Source organism: Bacillus rossius, assembly GCF_032445375.1.
Source record: "Bacillus rossius redtenbacheri isolate Brsri chromosome 4 unlocalized genomic scaffold, Brsri_v3 Brsri_v3_scf4_2, whole genome shotgun sequence".
NCBI classification, from domain to species: domain Eukaryota; kingdom Metazoa; phylum Arthropoda; class Insecta; order Phasmatodea; family Bacillidae; genus Bacillus; species Bacillus rossius.
This window is the reverse complement of record NW_026962011.1, coordinates 9,166,920-9,186,821: the sequence shown is the minus strand read 5'-3', so window position 1 is coordinate 9,186,821 and position 19,902 is coordinate 9,166,920. Positions and strand designations below refer to the sequence as shown.

General features: G+C 40.9%; 1 protein-coding gene across 5 annotated transcripts in view; it reads left to right on the top strand.

Moving 5' to 3' along the window:
- The window catches only part of LOC134542193 (diacylglycerol kinase eta), a 339,692-nt gene that overhangs the window by 249,189 nt on the left and 70,601 nt on the right, over window positions 1-19,902 (top strand). For all 5 annotated transcript variants that reach the window (XM_063386253.1, XM_063386254.1, XM_063386252.1 and 2 more), the window contains one exon: window positions 18,026-18,106. In XM_063386253.1, coding sequence (XP_063242323.1) covers window positions 18,026-18,106 — 81 coding nt within the window. The remainder of the gene's footprint in view (window positions 1-18,025; window positions 18,107-19,902) is intronic.

The following is a 19,902-nucleotide window of genomic DNA, read 5'->3' as shown; positions in this document are numbered from 1 at the left end:
TCCAATCAGTCTTCTATCGTTGTCATAACAAAGTGTTTGCAACACTTGCAATAATTAATAAAAAAAATTAATAAAATTTAAATTTTAAAAACTTTCGCCATCCAGAAAAGTTTCTGCAATATTGAAAATTTTCATGACTGAACATTCTTTTATAAGCAAAAAAAAATATGTTAGCTAAACCTTTTTTCTTTAAAAGGCGAAGGCACTAGTGTCCACAGTTTGTTTGGTTAGGCAACTGTTCCGCTTAGTAATTGTAGCACAGTGTAGTATTCCGGCCCAGGTAGCGTCTAAGTTCTGGCGGAGGTCTTAAATTACCGAAACTGTCGTAGTACTCAGCCTTTTTTTCCAGACCATACGTATGCTACCCAGTACGTGCCACGACCTGCCGACGTATCTAAGTTAATAATGGCACAATCATGAGTCTTTGACTTGTTAGGTAAATTACAACACGCCTCGGAAATTTCGTATTTTAATTTGGCAAGCGTACTTGATTAAATCTACATTGGTGAGCGGACGTTTCGGCAGAGAACTGATGATTTTTTCACGTGTTTCTTTCTCATTCCTTGGCCTAATTTGTGTGGCCGTAAGTAAAGACTCGCGGCGTCTTTTTTTTTTTACCTATGGCAATGGCTTCCATGCTGGCATTGTGTCTTCGTGTTACCTGAAAGTGTTGAATGCCCGCACTATACCACTCGTAGCACCGATCAGACCACCGAGGACGTCCAACGCAGGTAAAATTAGCGGCAGAAATCCGCCAGTAATCTTCTTGCCGAGAGTCTGTCTTTATTGCTTGGCTTTTTATTCGCCTGCGCCAGTCTTGCGGGTCCTGGCTTGGCCAGTGCCCATTACTAATTTTGTCTTGACCTTCATGATTTTGGATACGCCCCACGCCACGATTTTCTCTCCCAAGTCCTGCGCCTGGCGATTTACTTTATATCTTCGGCTTCCTATGCCAATATCTCGCCTGTCCTAAGTCTTGATTCCAAATCCTTGCTGTGGGAATGTGAAATGTCGTGCTGCTTGCAATTTTTCGTCGAGAGAATTAATGCCCACGTCGCCTCGAGCTAGTCGATTGGCTAGTTTTCGCAGAACCTGTAGCCTGGAATGTGTAACTCGAAAGGCAGATTATTTATCAGCGAGTTCACAAGTCCTGCACCGCTGTGTTTTTTGTTCTTACCTCTTCAAGTTTTTACGCACAACGCACAATGTGATTGCTTTTATACAGTTTCGCCACTATAATGCAATTCGTCGAGCAAGAAGTGTGTTGCCCGTGCGCACAACGCAAGACGACGAAGACTGTGCGCGCTAATCGCGTCATGGCTTACTGTTGCCTTCTGCCGTACCTTGCATTATGGCAGGCCCGTCCAACTGCGTGCTTCCTACTAAGTTTTTTTTTTAAGGAACCAAGCGGCCTTCGGTTCTAAAACGTGTACGTCTATTCCAAGACGTTGTAAGAGCCAAAGTACCAGCGTATGGCCACGATTCTACAATCGGCGGAAGGCCTGGAGTATTTTACTTTTACCGATAATACTGATTTTCTGCCTCCTAGCGAAGTAAAAACCAATTCCGTGATGGTTTTCTACGACGTCGTGTGCGAGAAGCAAGGAATAATTCAAGAGTACTTTTCCATGGACAGACAAGTCAAAGTAGACTGCATTTACCTGTGTCAGACATGCAGTCGAATTCCGAAACATCTGTTATGTGACATCATAGTACTTTTTCGCATGGACGAACTTAATTTACGTCATGCTTATGATGATCATGTAAACACCGACATTACGTTTCAGGAATTCAAATACATGTGCTCCTTGTGGTGGAAAAACGAGCACGGATTCTTAGTTATCGTCAAGGACTGGTATCTATACAAAGGCAGGTACAGACAAGGTTTTGATCAGTTTATCGTCAAAAATGAGTCATGGCATTTCGAATTTTGGCCGTAGCAGTCGTGACTTACGTACTATTCTCGGGTCTCACGACGCCGATATCCAGAAATACATTTCGCTACTGGCCCAAAAAGTATAAAGTGTGAAAAACGAATTAATAGAATACCTGCTAACCATCAACCAGCGTGTGGAAGCCTCGGATTCTCGATTTCGCGACATGATCGAACTATCGAATGAGCCAAAATGCCACAATTTGAGGGTTTTTTAAATTTAAAGAAGCCTGAATGCAGCACTAACTCACTTAGCAGCAAAAACAGATCTCGCTAAACACAGGGAAGAGCTTTCTGCGGACGAATAAAAAGTATAAAAGGAAGTCTTGCAAAGTGAAACAGCAATTTCTATACCACACATAAATAGAAAAATGTCCGGGAGAGATGTCGGTCGTGACAGTCTTGCAAGTAGTTAGCAAGTGAAACACTACGCAGCGCCACCAGTACGATTTTCACACCCGTGAACGGTGCCTATAGGCCACTGTTTAAATGTTCACAGATGGTAGAGCGGTATCTTCGCCTCTGATACGCAGCGCATGGCGTTCGAGGCGAACTCTGTTCTCGTTATTGCTTCTCTCCCCTCGCCGTCGAGTTGTATGCGCTGCGAGTACTCACGCGTTTTTTTTCCTTCTGTTTTTTTTTTGGGGGGGGGGGGGGGAGTCCCCGGAATGAATATAATATCTTTAATTTTTATTTGTGGCAAACAAAATTTTAAGTTTTATGAGACCGTAACAAATAAAACCGTTTTAATATTTTTTTTCGATTTTGTAGTTTTTTACCATTTTCAATCACAAACCAAATACAGCAAAAAAATAAAATTAAATTAATGTCTTTATATGTTCAAAGATGTGGTTGTGTGATTTGATGTAGAAATAAATTTGGTGAAACTCGGGGATTGCTCAGTTTCACTACGATGTCAACATATTTGACACTTTGAAAGAACTCGCCGCCAGTTTCCTTCGAGGATCATAAACCACGAGCGCGGGGAGAAGTTAATTCCCAACTGGGGTCGGGCTTCGGAGCGCGTTGCTACCCTCGGGAGTTTTGTGGTCTCGGGCCGTCTCGCAAACAGCTGTATCGCGTTTCCTCGAGCTTGAACCAGCCGTGCACTTCACGATGTTCCTGGGGCGATTCCGGGAAACCGCGGGAAACTGAAGTGAGGTGTTCGAGCCCGTGTCCGTAACGGAGTGCATTATCTCGCCACCGCCCTGCTACCTCCGTGATAGATCGCGTTGCGCGATATTTGCGCTTTATCGCATATCGCGTGTATTAACGAATTCAGTATTTGCTGTGTTTTCCTCATCGCGGTTGACAATCAACGGGGATTAAAATACGTTATTTGCGGTGTATGTTTATTTCCGATATCCGTACTGCAAACATGCCATGTGGTAGGCAAGTTTTGCAAAGTCGCTATTGGCGAAGTAAAAGTGGGAAATTTCGATTTTTGCTGTGTAATTTTTTTTTGTGCGTGAATGGTATTTGCAAAGCCGTTATTTGTCATACATAGCGCATCGGTGGCGGTGTTGGCAAGGGACCGGCAGCAGAGTGATCGAGTAAGTAGCGCAGCCGAGCCGCTGACCTCTGGGAGGGAGCCGAGATGTCGGCGAGGCCAATATCCGGCCGGAGACGCCCGCGAGACGAAGTTTCGGCTGCCCGCCTGGCCCGCCGAGCATCCGGGGTCGGTGGGGGGGGGGGTTGTATGACGTCAGCCGCGCCGCTCGATACCGCGGCAGGTGAGCGCTGTGGCGGGGTGCAGGGCCAGGGGCTCGCACCCGGACCCTACACCTGCCACCCAACCATCTCCTCCCTGACCGAACAAAACCAGGTCACGTCGAGGTGGCAGCCTGCAGTGTGCCGACACACTGCCACAGTTTTATGGCCCGCCGTAACACCGCCTCGAGCATGCCTCCTCCACTTGTCAGGTGTGCGTGTTTCACGATCTGCATTTTACCATCTTACCTTGTGTCAACACTCTGTACTTCATTTACTAACTTTGCACATTTAGTTTTTGCAAGCTTATTCTCGTAATAGTTTTGTTCACGTTCATTGCTTTATTTGAAATTTGGTTTGTATTTTTTTCTTCTTCTAAATTTCAGAGTAGAGTTATTTGAACCCGTGAAACCTCTTCCTTTTGTCTCGCTTGTCTCGACCCTTTACAATTTTTGTTTCCATCAAGCCTTGTTTGCGTGGTCATCTTGGCTATACTTATTATAGGTGGTTGCGATATAATATTGACTAGTTGCCTTACAATATTATTTTCGATTATTCCAATGGTATTTCGTAACTAGGTTACAATTTTTTTTTACTTGATATTTTTTTTTATCAGAGCAGACGAGTAATTTGCGGTCCGCTATCGTGGCTTACTGTTTGCTCTCCAGATGCCAAGCTCACTTGCGCAGTGTTTTCTTTGTTATTGGTTTGTACGTGGGGATCACACACCACACGGGCATGCGCAGAGGCCCGAGGCGACGCGACCTCCGAAGATGGTAGTGTCCTTCGAACTGTTTGGGTACTGACTCAGTGAGCATAAACCCAAAATCACTCCAGGCAAGTGCTGGGATTGTTTCTTAAAACATAACACATGGCCGATTCTTGTTCGTTTCCTAGTACTGTGTTGTTAAGTGCATCCGTCTCTTACGACGTCGCCGTCAGTGCATGAATGACATCGGTAATATAAATAAAAGTTAACTAGTTCCAGACTGTATAGATTCGTATTGTAAGGTCGTGACATCTTAAATAACCCGACCACCTAGAATACCACACAGTACGTCCTTGTGGTTGAACGGGAACATTATGAACCGCATAACTTGTTTGGGATAATTCGTCCTGCACATAAAAAACCACTTAGTATTGTTGTCAAGTATTTCATAATGTTGCATTAAACTAATTGTCACAAATTATATTTATTTTGAATCTTACTTACTAACATAATGTCTAAATAATCTTGCCTACTAAAGTTAGCTTTTTTGAAGTGAAATTTTTTAGAGTAATATAAGAATCACAGTGTAACGGAAGTCATTATGTTAATGTATGTAACAACTATTTATCTATGGAGTATTTCCCGTTTTTTTTTTTTTTTTTTTTAAGTTTATATTTAAAACATCTTACTTGTCGGTTACGCATGGCAGCAAAAGCGCATGATTTCGTTTACTTTCCAATACTTTTCTAAACTTTTACATACTTTCTCATACTTGGGCATACTTTTATATTCTTTCTCATAGTTTTGCATACTTTTGCATACTTCTGTAACTCTTAGTTCGCAACATTAACTCTCAACTCTTGTGGTTGGTTTGGGTGTTAGTATTAGTTATCATAAACCCATTCGTTCATCTTTCCATTGAAGACATGGACAGACACTGGTAAATAAGGGTCTATTTTCAACGCACGATTACGCGTTTTTAAAATATTATATAGTACCCTAAAACTTCCCATCCCTCTTAGCTGTGAAGTTTTACTTCTAATGCGCGTGGCAGCCACGAAACCGTGTTTTTTTTTTAATCCGATCTATATGACACTGTATTTGACTAGGTTGTGTCTCGAGTGACTCTCGTCACATGAGGCTATCGAGCACCCTTCGAAGTGTGTATACTGCTTGGATGACCAACTGCGGCCAACAGCAGTCATGTCCGCCCTCGCCCCCTCTCGAGTCGCGTGAGCGGTGACGTGGACTCGAGGACGAGCAGTACCCTGAACTTCCTCAAATGTTTGTTCTGTCCCCGATGTGCCGATGTTGTCTCGGGGCTCAGGGTACTGTTTGTCTTGCGATACCGCACGGCGCTCCTCCGCGGTGCGTACACCGCGCGCCAGATATAGTCCAGCCCATGAACGAGAGCGCGTTTTTGATGGCTTCATGTGGGGCATTAAGCTGTCATCACACACTAATTATTGCATTCAATTAAATCGTGTACGTTTCCCACAGAACTAGGCTAGCCCACGCTTACCAGTAGGTATTTGTTCTCATAACTAATGAAGATTATTCAGCTGTAAAAAAGAAAAGTACAGTCGTTCGTGGGATAGAAATACATTTATGTTACTCCGAAATCTGTAATTTTAACGTAACTTTATCTTGCTGAGAAGTAAAAAAAAAAATATCTTTTTCACTTCCGATGTAACAACTCTCAAAACATGTATGCCATACAGTGTGGTTTACCTGTCACAAAGTATAGGAATGACTTAGCACTAAGATGGTTTCTGCGAGTCTGAGAGCGTCGAGGGAGGGGCGTGTCGCCGTAGAGTTGCGAATCACGCGTGGCTGAGTCTGTGGAGTGAGGGGGTTAGGGAGAGGGTGCCGCGGGGGTCGTGTGTCTCGGCTCCCACGCGAGACGAACCGGCTTCGATTCCCGCTTCGGTCGAGCCAGGAAAGTTCTCACACTTGGGAAACGCAGCGGACGTTACCGTGAGCCGTTCGGTTTCCGTGGGGTATTTCCGTCCGCTACGCTTGTGCATTCCGTGTGATTCCCACTTCCTCGCCCGTCACCAATCACCTCTCTATCGGTGCGACGCTAAACCCTGCTCATTCCAAGTTACGGCCAGTTGATTTCAACACTGTAAGTATTAAACTGTTAAAACTGCAGAAAACCAGTATAATTTTACTGGAATACTGTTCATCTTCTCCAAAAGATATTTGTAATAACAGAGTTTTAACAGTTTTTCAATCAAATAGCATCGCATTTCAATGGTTTTCAAGCACATCTTAGTGGGGGGAAAAAATCTAGGGGGAAGGCCCTGTAGTTAGAGAGAATATGTAAGTAATCTTATCAAACTACTGTTCAATAAAGTTATTTTTTTAATTGTTTCCTTTTGTTTCTGTTTATTAAATTGTAACTAATTGTTATTAAACCTTGGGAGTGTTTCTAAGCCTTGCAACATCTGGCCAAATTTCCATTGTAAACGTACTTTTTTATTACTATGTATGATATCTGTGGATTTACTGCCACAATACTAAGTTGCTGCACAAAAGTTATTTTACAGACCATCAATGTATACAATCAGGGGAAAAGGGAGGATAGAGTTTTCGTTGTTGACACTTAAAAGATCACACGAGGCTTGCTGAATTTTTTATTTTTTATATTTTATAACTATCCATTACTATTTCAAAGTTTGCCACCAATGTCCTAAGCAGAATCTCAGTTAAAGGCGTAGAAGGAATTTTCTGAATAGAATTTCATGATGCAGCTAAAATATCGTTTGTAGGGAATATCTCTGCAATAATCATTTCGTTAGTACCATTCAAACGTTCATCGGCGCTATGATTACAGGCAGTAAAAATTAATTTATATGATTAATATAATGATTGATTCATCATGAACAAAGCATTACATCAAAATCAAATATTTTGTAGTTTTATAGTTTAACAGATTTCTCAATTGTATGGCCTCATGGACCCTCGTTCCCATTAAATAGGCTTAATATCTTCCCCCCCCCCCCTTTTCCCAAGCTTTGAGCTTGATGCGCTTTGGTCGAGAGTGACAAGTGTTGTAACACAGGCGCTTGGCTCGCTTCTCCCCTGCGCTACTCTCCTCTCTAGGGGCTCTCTCCCCACCTGGGTAGACCGCAGCTAGACGGAACCCAACAACCCAAGTTGTTTGCTCGCAGTTAACTTTGGAACTAGCACAGTCACTCTCACTCCGGTGGTTTCCTCACGTCTCTCAGCAAACATTTGTCAGGCAAACAGAAAACATTTCGTGTATTGTCTTCCAAAGTCTGTTTTCCTGTTTTCAGTTGTACGAAGAAGAACAACTTTGCAGAACATTTAGACCACAGTATTCGTTCGATTTTTTGGCCTAATTCAGTTTCTAGGGATAGTAAGTAAACCTCTCTGAAAGAAATCTGAAAAGTCGGAGAAATTTTAAATCTAATTAAACTCTAAAATATTGAGCCTTGAACTTTGTCCAGACACGCAAGTGCTGTACTTCTCAAAAACGAACAAAATATTTATTATACAGGTATAAAGTATAATGACTAACGTTTTGGTTTTCATGCAAAGTCATGATTAAAGGGGTTCAACCAAAGCGGCGTTTTCTGTTTTATCAATACAGAGCACGAAACTATTATCGCCTAAAAAATTATGCCCTCACGTGTATTATATATTTATATTTTTAAGTTGTTTGCAATTTTACTGGTATCTTATCTACTCTACCCTGTGGTATGGATTAAAACCATAGTTCGTAAATGGATTTCACTTCTTTTTCCCAAATTGTATCGATCGAATTTATGGACAGCTTGTATGTATACATTCTCATTTAGGCTAAATTGATGACCTATATGTTTTGTTCCGCGTGACTGCTTCCGTAACTACCAGTTTAATCTGGAAATATACTCACAAGAATCTTATTTAAGTATTAATATTTTCAAAAATTTGCTAAGTCTTCCGTTCAAGAGCATTCAGCGTAATTTCAACGAAGATTCAGTTATTCGTGACTGTGAGGAACTCTTAGTTTATATTTAATGTGTGTTCTTGGTTGAATAGTCCGTATTGTGTATTTTGGGAACGGCGTAGCTGATGGCGCTGTTGTAATTTTGGCGGAGCCGGATGACCGTCCCCCCCCCCCCCCTCCTTTTCAGCCTCTTCCAAACGAACCGCGCGGCATTGATCACTCGTGACGTCACGCAGGGGTATTGTCTGTGAGCAGGCTGCCCCCCTTTCCCGCACTGCCTCCTGCTGTCCCCTCCCCCGGGGTTCCGGTTCGGTACATGCGGAGAACAGCGCCGGGAAATTGGCATTTTTTTTTTAATTATCGGTTTGTTAATTTCCTCTCGCGCTGCGGCTGAAAGGCTTCCCAGCTGTCGGAAAAGCCAGGACTGTCGGTTTTTTTTTAAAAGGAGAAATATGCTTTTGACGTTATCCGAGACTGTTCCAGTTCCCAGAGACTGAAAAGATGCAAGTTATGAAGATTTTACGAAGCTACTGGCTACAGTGGTAATTAAAAAAAACTCCATAATTATGACTTACAAGTGCGGTGGCCAACAAATGGCGGTACGGTAGCGATGTAAGTCTTTTTCGTCCTTCCCCGCGTATTCAATGCGCGGATAATTTTTTTTGGAGGGGGGGGGGGGTGAGAGAGAAAGAAAGAGAGAGAGATCAAAGAGAGAAAGAGAGATAGATCAAAGAAAGAAAGAGAGAGATCAAAGAAAGAGAGAGATCAAAGAGAGAAAGAGAGAGATAAAAGAAAGAAAGAGAGAGAGAGAAATACTACCTTAGTGACAAGATGAAAAAATTTTTAGTGTCCAAAAGTTGATGCTGCCTAAAAATCAAAACATTGTATTTGGGATTGTAGTGTTACGTAATACGCGTACTTACCAATTCATAGTAGTGTGATGTGAAGAAGGAGGAGGATTATTTTCTATCTCAAACAACACTATAGATTCGCTAATAAAAAAACTGGCAGAACTGAAGGCAAGTGTCTCGAATGTGAGGGAATAATTTGTGAAAATACTATTAGTGTCAAATTGTCCCGTTGAATGCATTTTGGAAACCGTATTACTTCCTAGAAAATAAGTTTTTACAGTAGTAAACATTTAATAATGTCAATTTTTATCCAAGGGCTATTTATCGTTAAAAATTTTCGAAGAATCTTTAACTTTTAAACATTTAACCCTTTTACTAATGCTTCTACAACTGATAAATATAAGTAACAAAAATTAAACCAGGGGCAGGTATTTTTCAGAATTTATGACACCAAATAAATGCTAATTATCTTGTTATATAATTTTTTATGGCCCAGAAATATGATTTACACCGGTAACGAGAAAAACACTTTTATTCAATCCATATCGCTCTGTTCATCATGCTTTTCCGTTCGTATGTGTAGATACGCAATGTTACTCACGTCTGCGTTCTGCGTTCACGTAAAAATATGACGTGCATTCCAGAAAAACTGCAGACTGGTACTGGTGTATTGAAGGAGAATGCGAAGACTGCAAGTAAGGGTTTAATCAGGTTTTCAATTATTGTACAAAGCAGTTAATTGAATTAATTTGCATGCAAGAAAAGCCTTTTTTTTCTATCTTCCAGAAATTATGATGCAGTATCTTTCAGCGAAGAAGATTGGTTATTTAAATATAGGGGTCTATATATATTTATGTCTATCATACTCATCGAGTGTTCGGTCCATGTTTCCCGGCTGATTGGAAAATTCTATCTTACCTTCCAGCGAACTCTTCCGGCTTTGTTGCGCTGTATAGAGTTCGTATTCCACGATGGAAGGTCTCATAAAGGCCTCGATGAATGCTTCCATCAGAACTGCTGCCCCAGCCTGTGCTTCTAGGTATAAGCCATCTTATGATACTTCACTCGCATCTTCTGCAATATTCGTTTACGCAAATTTCCTAGTTCATTAATTATGGAAATTTTATCTTCGTAAAAAAACAAAATACTAAGGTTTTTGTGTCAGAATTTTATTTTTTAAATTTTTTCTCTCTTTATTTTAAACACTTACTGATCACTCAAACGACACATTTTATCACTTGGAGCATCCATCATCAAACGATTGCCTATTCGGCTGAATTTTCCACCGATTGAGGAACTTTCCACAGACAACCCTGCGTGACCAAAAACCAAAACTGCCATGAAAACGGCAAGTGCGGAGAATTATTAGGGCAATGTATTTTTCGCGGAAAGATCTCGAGACTAGCTGTGTGTTAAAGCATTGTAGCATCGTCTGTGTTTCTTAATCGGCTGAGTTTTTTTTTGTTCATGTGTATTTTCTGCACACGAACCACAGCATTTCAGTGCGAAAGCAAACACGTTCTGATATGGCCGTTAACAAAAACAAATAGCCAACGGCTTTGCTTGCAGATAGCCGTCATTTAAAAGTTCTCTTCGCGGAAACTCCGGTGCCACTGTGGTGGAGTGATCAGATCTCTTGCCTTCTTCCAAGGCGTTTCCAAGTAGGAAACGTGGTAGATGTTGCTTTGAGTTTTGTCGGGTTACTTTCCCCCTCTCCTCAGGAATTTTTTCATCAGTGCTCCATCCTCATCTCGGTACAACGAGTAGACAACCTCAAAGACAGTGCTTTCCTCGGAAACAGATGCCAAGAGTAGAACGGTAGAAAGCCTACGCAATGCTGGTTGACCGAACTAGATCTTATATCTCCCCCGGTCATTCCTGTCATACGATATTTAAAAAAAAAAAAATCTATATCTGGTGGTTCTACGTCAACGGTTACGTAATATCGTAACTAGCGGTGTGAATGCACAGAAATTGGCTTTATCTCGGCATTGACAAAAATTAATTGGCTATTTTTAACTATACAATATTTATTTTCGAAGTAAAGCATTGTTAATGATGAATCGCTCATATTAATCACATAAATTAATTAAATTATTTAGTACAAGCTCTTTGTAGGAAAGTGGATTTTCTGTTTTACCGTGGGTAATCGCGTAAGTGAACGTTGGAATTGTACTAGCGAAATTATTATTGCATAGTGAAATTATATGTTAAGCTGCAGCCTGAAATTCTATTCAGAAAATTCCTACTGCATCTTCAGTTAAGATTCTGCTTAGGACATTGGTGGCCAACTTTGAAATAGTAATGGATAATTATAAAAAAAATCAACAATTCAGCAAGCCTTGTGTGATCTTTCAAGTGTCATCAACGTACAACGAACATCCTATATTCCATTTTCCCATGATTTCATTCTTTGTTAGTCGTGTGGAAGAACTTGTGTGCAAGCAACTGAATATTGTGTCGGTAAAATCACAGCTCTCATCCACAGTAATTCAAAAGTACGTTTACAATAGAAATTCGACAAGATGTCGCGAATCTCAGAAACACTCCCGAAGTTCAAACGCGAGGTTGCGAAGAACATCATTCAGTGTCGCCAATTATTCCAGAACCACACCGGGTTAATTTATATGCAGGAGTTCATTTGGATATAGTAATGTGTAATGTATACATCTACTTTTCTGTTCTATTATTGTATTACATGTATTATTATTTCTTGTGTTTGTTCTTTAGACGTTTATAATTTCCAGATTTAGGTTTTTAAAGTTATGATTTTAGATTTAGTTTTGTATTATCATAAGATTATGTAATGTAATTTTGTGTATTTGACGGTTGGTGATTGTAATATAAAGTGTTGAAGTACTTTCCTGTGTCGGTGTCCACGGGTGAGCGGTGATATCACATGCCTCCAACTCAGGGGAGCCCGGTTCGACTACCGACGGTCCAAGTGGAGAACGTTGCCTTGAGCCGACGGGTTTTTTCCCGAGCGTTTCCTCCAAACCACTCATTCTCATCGCCCGGAATCGTCTTTAATGACCCCGATGTGGACGAGACTTTAATCCCAAACCCATCAATTCATTCGTTCATCTTGTCCGTGTGGTGGGCCGTCGTTACCCAAGCCGTAAGGGGGCGGGACAAACTTGGCCTCCCGGTTCAACTCTCGGCATCCACTGCTACTAGTTGTATCATCAGTGGAATTCCTGCCGGTCGCAGGGAACAGAATGCCGCTGCTAATCCGGAACGCCGCGAGTGTTTCTGCTAGTATCAGCGATGTATAAGGGAGGGGGGTGGGGGTGTTTGCATGGCGGGGGCGGCTATTCTCGTCGGGTGGGCGCGCGCGGCATTGTCGCAGCTGCTGTTACGGTGTTCGGAGCACGCTCGGGCCCAGCTGTCGGGCGGGATGATTTAAAATAATGCCCAGTCGTGAATCATTTTAGTGTCCCCTCCCTCCCCCCCCCCAACCATCGCGAATCATTAACGTTCCCTATCCCCCCAGGAAATAAATTGTGTTCATAACATAATTAAGTTGGATTTTTTTATAAACGGTTCCGTCAGTTCAGTAAGTTTTCCTTTAATGTTTTTTTTTTTTTTTTTTTAGAAATCAAGGCCAATATATATTTTAGTCTAACAATGAACTGAAGGCATATAATAATGTTGAATTCATTTTTGAATGAACGGCTTCCATGTTGTCTTTTGAGAAACAAATATTTAGTTTTAGAGTATTATTCAATAATCAATAAATATTTGGTTTTCAAAAAATACAGGAAACCAGACTTTATCAAATTTTAGAGCATCCGTAAAACAAAATGTTTTTACGACAAAGGTTATACAAATTATTAGTTCAAAATTGTATGTAATACTAAGGTTGAAAAGTAATTTCTAATATAAGATTCTTGAAAACATTAATCAAATAAACGCCATTTTTATGAATCCAATTATTTACTGCTAACCAAAGTTACGTTATGCGTTTAATTTAAATAAGGAGTGAAACTCGAACTCACGGAAGCGAATTGATTCAAGAATCTGCGCCCTTGCGTTGTACGAGGGCCGTCGTGGGGAGGCGGCGCAGGGGCGAGACAACGGACGCGCACACCGGATGACTCGGGTTCGCATCCCAGTCCGGCCATATTGATTTCGGTTTACCCGTGATTTGCTCGAAACCGCCCTGCGCCCAACGGGCCCGCGCCGACCCTGTCCTTTCTTATTTTCCTCGTTTGTTTGGCTTTCTGTGAAAGCGAAATTATTGGAAAGCGGAAGAATTAAATTTTTATTATCATGTAAATTAAAGTGCTGGTCAGTCACTACCTTTTGATTTTGATTTCAACTGATTTCGTATAAGAAAAACTTCATAGATTTTATTGACTCAGTTGACGCAATTTCACTCGACTTGGATCGTTAGCATTTATAAAACTAATCCTTAAGATAAATCAACAAAACCATAGTAGAAATTTAAGTAACAGGTGGGCTTAGAATAAAAATGATTTAAAATATATAATTTTTTCTAGATTTTCTGGGGCGGCGCCGGCGCTCCAGAACCTTCCTTTTTCACGGGGGTTCCGCCCCACATAATTAAATTGCCCAGGGCCCCGCAAAATTCCAGGGCCACCACTGGCCCCCAAGAAAACCACTAACAAGCCATGGTCATCCTTGATGTGTTTGCGTGTGTATCCGTGTCTGATAATCCCACTGTCGAAGAGACGCAAAGCCCAGTTAAAAAAAAAATGCAATTGCACTTTTTCTGTATGTACGTGTGACAGGAATGACAGGCCGTTACTGTCGCAAAAAAAAAAGCGTTCTCAACAACTTTTAACGAATTAGAAACAGACAGTTGAACAATTTGTACATATAGCAAATTTGCCTTGAAACAGGAATAGGGATATAACATAGAATTTAATTTTAGCTTAAAAAAGATGATAAATAGTTTAGTATTTTAATACGAGAAACCCAGCTGTAGAATATGGACAAAAAAATAAGCAAAGTTATTAAAAATCAACTTCAGCAATCGGAACCAACAATAATAATTTATTTATTAGCGTTAGATGAAGAACAATTTACAAAACCATCCATTTCAACACAGTAGTAGGCAGAAATAAATAATGTATGATACATAGAAGGATCAAAGAAATAACATCAAGCCTACAAGGAAAGCCTATGAAGGAAACAAAACAAAGGTAGATAAAACTAGTCAGATGCAGAAGTCCAACGGCAGAAAGAAATGCGTGTGGATGGGATGATTGGGTAAGAGCCGTAGTTGCGTCCATTTTCTTGAACATCGCTTTTGTTTGTAAGATGTTCCATTGTCACCATTGGAGAAACGGAAGAAAAGGCATGAATTTCTTCACTACATCCAGTAGTTCATGACTGGATGGTTGAAGGGGGCACGGGACAATGAAGATCTGGCTGTAGTGAAGTTGTGGAGAGGTTGTTGTGTGTGCGTGCGTGCTTTAATATAGTCGAGCATTGTCTCTCCCCAAGAACTGCATAAGTAATGGGAATAAATAACTGCAGGCAGGCTCCATGACGCTCTAAAAAGACTCCGTTCCCGAAAAGAGTGGGTGAGGGGGGGACGACGTAGTGAACAAAAGAAACGCACAAGAGCGCACACTTTCCGCGAGAGAGAACTCTTGGCTGGCGGTGGTGGCGCGTTGCATTGTGCCGTGTTTCTTGGTCCTCTGCCCCCCCCCCCCCCCATCTTCCGATCCGCGGAGGAGGGCGAGTGTTCTCAAGGGCGTCGTCGCGTCGGGTAAGAGGAGGCCGCTTGGGGAGAAGGCGCGCGGAAAAGTGTGGAAAGGGCTTGATTAAAATTCCGAGGAAACGGTTCCTCCAAGTCCCGGCTTCCCGGCAACTTTCCTTGCCGAAATATCCACACCTACCGTCTCTTTTTCACCCAGAAGGCGAGCAAGGCACTCGGGCTCAACAACGCGCTGTTTGAACGCATGCGTGAATTGACCGGGTTCCGGATAATTTGCATGGCTAGCTCGAATAACGTTCCTGCGCAAGGGCGTAGAGCTTAGCACACACTTCAGTGAACATGTAGGTTACTACGGTCTTGTCGGTGTGAGGTCGTGACCACGCAGTCGTGGTCAGGGCATTTGTCTGGCGAGCCAAAGGATTCGCAGCCGGATCCAGCGCGGCAGCATCGGGTCAGATTGCTGCTAGCGCACTTTCCCGTACCTTGAAAAAAGATCTCTACTTCGTGCTTTAACGAGAGTTGAAATCAACGGACTGAAAATCATAAAGTCAAGAAGGCCATAAAGAGTTTGTAGAATTTCCCAAATTCGATTATTTTAGAATTGTTAGGATTTCGAAGGTGTGCTAAAATTTCACGCACATGAGATTATAATTTAGCTCATATGCTACCAGATTTTATAATCATTCTGAATGAAGAGTGTTCATATCTAATATTTGACGTGTACTACTAAAATTTACTGAACATGCTTATTGAATACCGTACTTAACTGAAACATATACTGTTAAGATTTGAGATTTTAAATAAATAATGTATGCCATTTTTTAAGAGCCGTTAACGATTTATATGCATATTTTTCATGATATTTTCCCACTCCTGCTTGTTTGTTGATGGTCTTTGTAATATTACACTGGGGTAGAAGTGTTCTGGTGTTTCACTCTCAAGGGTCCTTGTTTGTCGTGCACGAGACTATTACAACCACATGCGTCTGCGAGGGTGGACTCGGTATGGGTATCACATCCTCACCACGTGGGAGCCCTGCGTGGAGCAACGTGGTTCTGACCATGCGCCGCATAGCGTATACCCGAGTGTGTATGTACTTATTAGCAGTGAAAAATACATGTGAGATCTCTGTGAAGGTAGTATGTTATTTTGGATTATGCAAGGAGAGCTGTCACAAGACCTGGAATCACTTACCACAAAGGCAGTGATGCATGTTATGAATGATAATGTAACTGTGCAAACCCCTTGTTAACGTAAGATTTTTGAATACAAAAAAAAACTTTTTTTATTATTTGAAACACCCTTACAAAATAAATTTCTGTATCCGCCACTGCTTATTAGTTTTATTTTTTTATGCATGTTTCTATAAAATCTATATTTTCATGTCTTTGTAAATACTGTAATGTTTTCTGGCTGTGTTGGCGTGGATCGAACATTGAAACTGTGACTTTAGACTGTGACAAACGTTTTGCATACACGGACGCTATTGGCAGCTGTGGTGATAGTATTTACAAAGTAGTTATACTAACATCTGTTGCTTATTGCGTTTATGTTACAGGTGTAGCATGTTAAACGCCTGCTTATTGCGTTTATGTTACAGGTGTATCATGTTAAACACCTAAACCGTTATACTTGTCTTATAATACCAACCTTAGGTTCTGTTTTTATTGTCTTCAGAACCCTATTTAAAATATACTACCTTTTTTTTTCTCGTCAGTGAAACGTTCAACATAGAAGTCACTAATTTGTCACAGACTTACTTTTCAGTACAAATCCGCCAAACAACAATCAACTGAAACTGTGACAGTGGACTTTGGAGAGAGTGACAAGGTACGAATAAAAAGTACCTCATAACGCATTGGTATTAAGAAACGCCTTAAATGCCGGGAAGTATTTGTAAATACGATCCATCGTGAATCAAATAAAGTATCCTTTGACCCAATGTAGTTTGACAATGCGCCGTTCGAGCGAACGTAAATGCGTGAGTAAAAGGGTCTCTCGCGTAATATTAATGACTTAGGCTTTTGAACGTATTGGTTCGTGAGTTTTTAGTGGTAATTTGACGTATACAGGTAGCTTTATTTTCTTTAGGACTTTAATAATTTGTAAAATCGCGTTATTAAGTCCAGATTTCTCGTTTACTGTGTTCAACAGAGCATAAAAAAAGTACAAATAAATAAAATGGTTTTATTTGACTCCATTAAAATAGTTGAGGACGCTATTTCATTAAATCAAAGATTTATTATTTTTAAATGTAACTGAGTTAATAGTATCATGTAAATCTTTATTTAACCTGGAGTAGAATGAAAATTCCTGTTAAAGTTTTTACCATTAACACACTCGACCAGACTTAACTATAGCTGGAGTTAGTTAATCCAGTTTATTCACCAAGTTGGACTGGAGTGAAGAACCCTAAACCCCCATGACTGTACTGAGAAACGTGAACATAATGCACATTTTTTAAACTGCTTAGTGATAGTGGTTGGTAATATCGGTTGATTGTGTCTAAAGTAATTTTGAGAAATTTTTTATAAAATCTTGTAAAACGTGGCTAAATCAATAACCAAATTATAACGCTTATTTACTCGCCATCGAGAACTTGTATTTGAGGTTAACTTCAACAAACCTTCATCATATTCAGTGTAGGTTTGCTCCAACTGCGCTCTTGTTTACATTTCATTCCACATTAAACGATTACCGAAATCGCAACTATCAGGTCATGTTACTCCTCGAGTTCGATCCACTAAAAGATTTTACCCTTAACAAAGTGTTTGACTATCACATTTAAAAATAATTTGAAAGTAAGATTTTTAAAAAAATGTAATATGGTGAAAATTGTTTTTCAGTGTCGTATTTTTTTTGGTCATGTTGATCAAGTTAAATGATTTTTTTAATTAACAATTGCTTCCATTATATTTTATTTGCCGTGAAAATATGGCATGATGCGAGAGAGAGGCAGTTCAGTCTTTATCAACGTGTGTTAAAAAACAAGTCTTTTAACATGGGCTCAAAGTTTTTTTTTTTTTCCACTTATAATTTTCCCAAAATTCCCATCCTTGCAGCAAGGTGTTCAGTTTTCATCATCGTCCTTGGGCCAGTGTTACACGATACACAGTGCATTCTGCCCGCATAAGCGAACTTGTAATGCTGCACGCTCGTGTTTTGTTTGCTCCAGGCTGTGATCTTCGACGAGATCTCTCTGACGGACCTCAGCTTCGCCGAGTGCAGCATCAAGAACGTGAACCACAGCTTCCAGGTGAGGGCGCGGTCCCTCGGTCGCTCGTGGGCTCGACCCGGGCACCGCGGCATCGAGTCAAGTTGCAAGGTAGTAGGCACACACACATTGCGGGCGGATAGCAACAGCAGCACGAAAATGTACGGGTTTCAATTTTAGCCTGTTTCTTAGGAAACCGCGAATTTTTCTGGCCCTTTTATCTTTTACTCCTTACGGCTACCACAACCCTAGCCTAGCATCCAGTCTGTCATCAGTCGTTCAGTGCGCGATAGATTACGTTGGTCTCGGCTTTGTGGAGGCCAGGGTGATTTATTGATTTAATTTCGGGCTCCGTCTCTATCACATCCTCTATACACAATATCCGGCCGTTCTTAAGCTTTTCATCCCAAGCTCGTCTTCATTTCCTTCGCAACATATTTCTCGTTTTCTCTCATCGACCAGTTTATGGTGCGAGGTCAGAGCTCTTGCCCCCTTTGAATAGACTTTTTTTTACTGAAGAAAAGGCGTGATTGAAAACTTATTACGAAGCCGATGATTGGCTATCAGCTCTACTCCAAGTTCTCCTTCCCATTGTACATGCTTCATCCTAATTTATATATCAAATATCTGTATCCTGACTACTCTAATTAGGTTCGCGATCTTTCGTGACCATTGCCTGAATTTGCTTGATTTATGTTAAACTGCGTTGGCGTGTAGACAGACATTTTAGTCGAATTTGCTGGTGCTGTCTATGGGTTACGATTTACCTATGCTTCTGCGTTTAGTCAACAAACATTTAGACTAATAATTTGTATTTATATATGTTAAATATACACGATTTTACCGCAGCCTCCTACTTTTATTTTGAAGTACATGCCATAGTCAAAAAATTTACTCGTTTTTAAGACCCGGGCGTTTATTTACCGGCACCGATGGCTTCGCTGTTGATCGCACTAACAAAATACAGTACATATATATAACTTATATATATATATATATATTTTATGTACTGAATATTTGCACATTCACTTAGTCCAAAAGCTAAGTATTCATAAATGGGAGTAAATTCATGCAATCAATACGTAATTTAGCTATAATGTGGAGACTTAAAAGTAAACATTTATTTATTTATTTGGCTGATTTCGACTCTAAATAATTTACTAGTTACTCTCCGGTACACTGTTCTGACAATTTCGTATTGTTTTCTTGCCTGCTTACTGAAAATGAGTTTTCGATTCGAAAACCTCACAGCTACTCACGACATACTGGTGAGTAACCGCATGCAATTATTTGTGCTGAACGTCTCGCCCACACAAGGTTGTTGGAGACGACAACACACTGCACATAACAGGGATGCTGGAGAACAAGTAGGCCATTGCCTTTTGTAATGAACCGTCCCAGAATGTAATGAATGAACCGTCCCAGCATGTAATGAATGAACCGTCCCAGCATTTGGCTGCAGTGGTTCCGAGAAACAATGGAAACCGAAATCATGATGTTTACACCGTCGTTGCAACCCGGATCCTCTGCGATGCCAGTCCAACGTCTTATCACTGCGCCACGTCGCTGCATGGCGCAGTGCTTCCTAAGTGTCCTTCCTAAGGCCCGTCTACAACAGTCCGAGCCTGTGGGCGCTCCGTGTCCTTATCCTAATGTGAACACGTCACATTGTTGCACAAAAAACTGCCCTGTCTCCAGTTGCGATGTCCGATGTCCGAATCTATTGATTTCTAGAGTAGTCACCAGAGTGCAGTAAATACAGAGCGCTAAAATATGTTTTTCGATTGTTTTTTTTTTTTCATGCATTGTAAATGAATACGCAGCTAAGTTGTGAATAT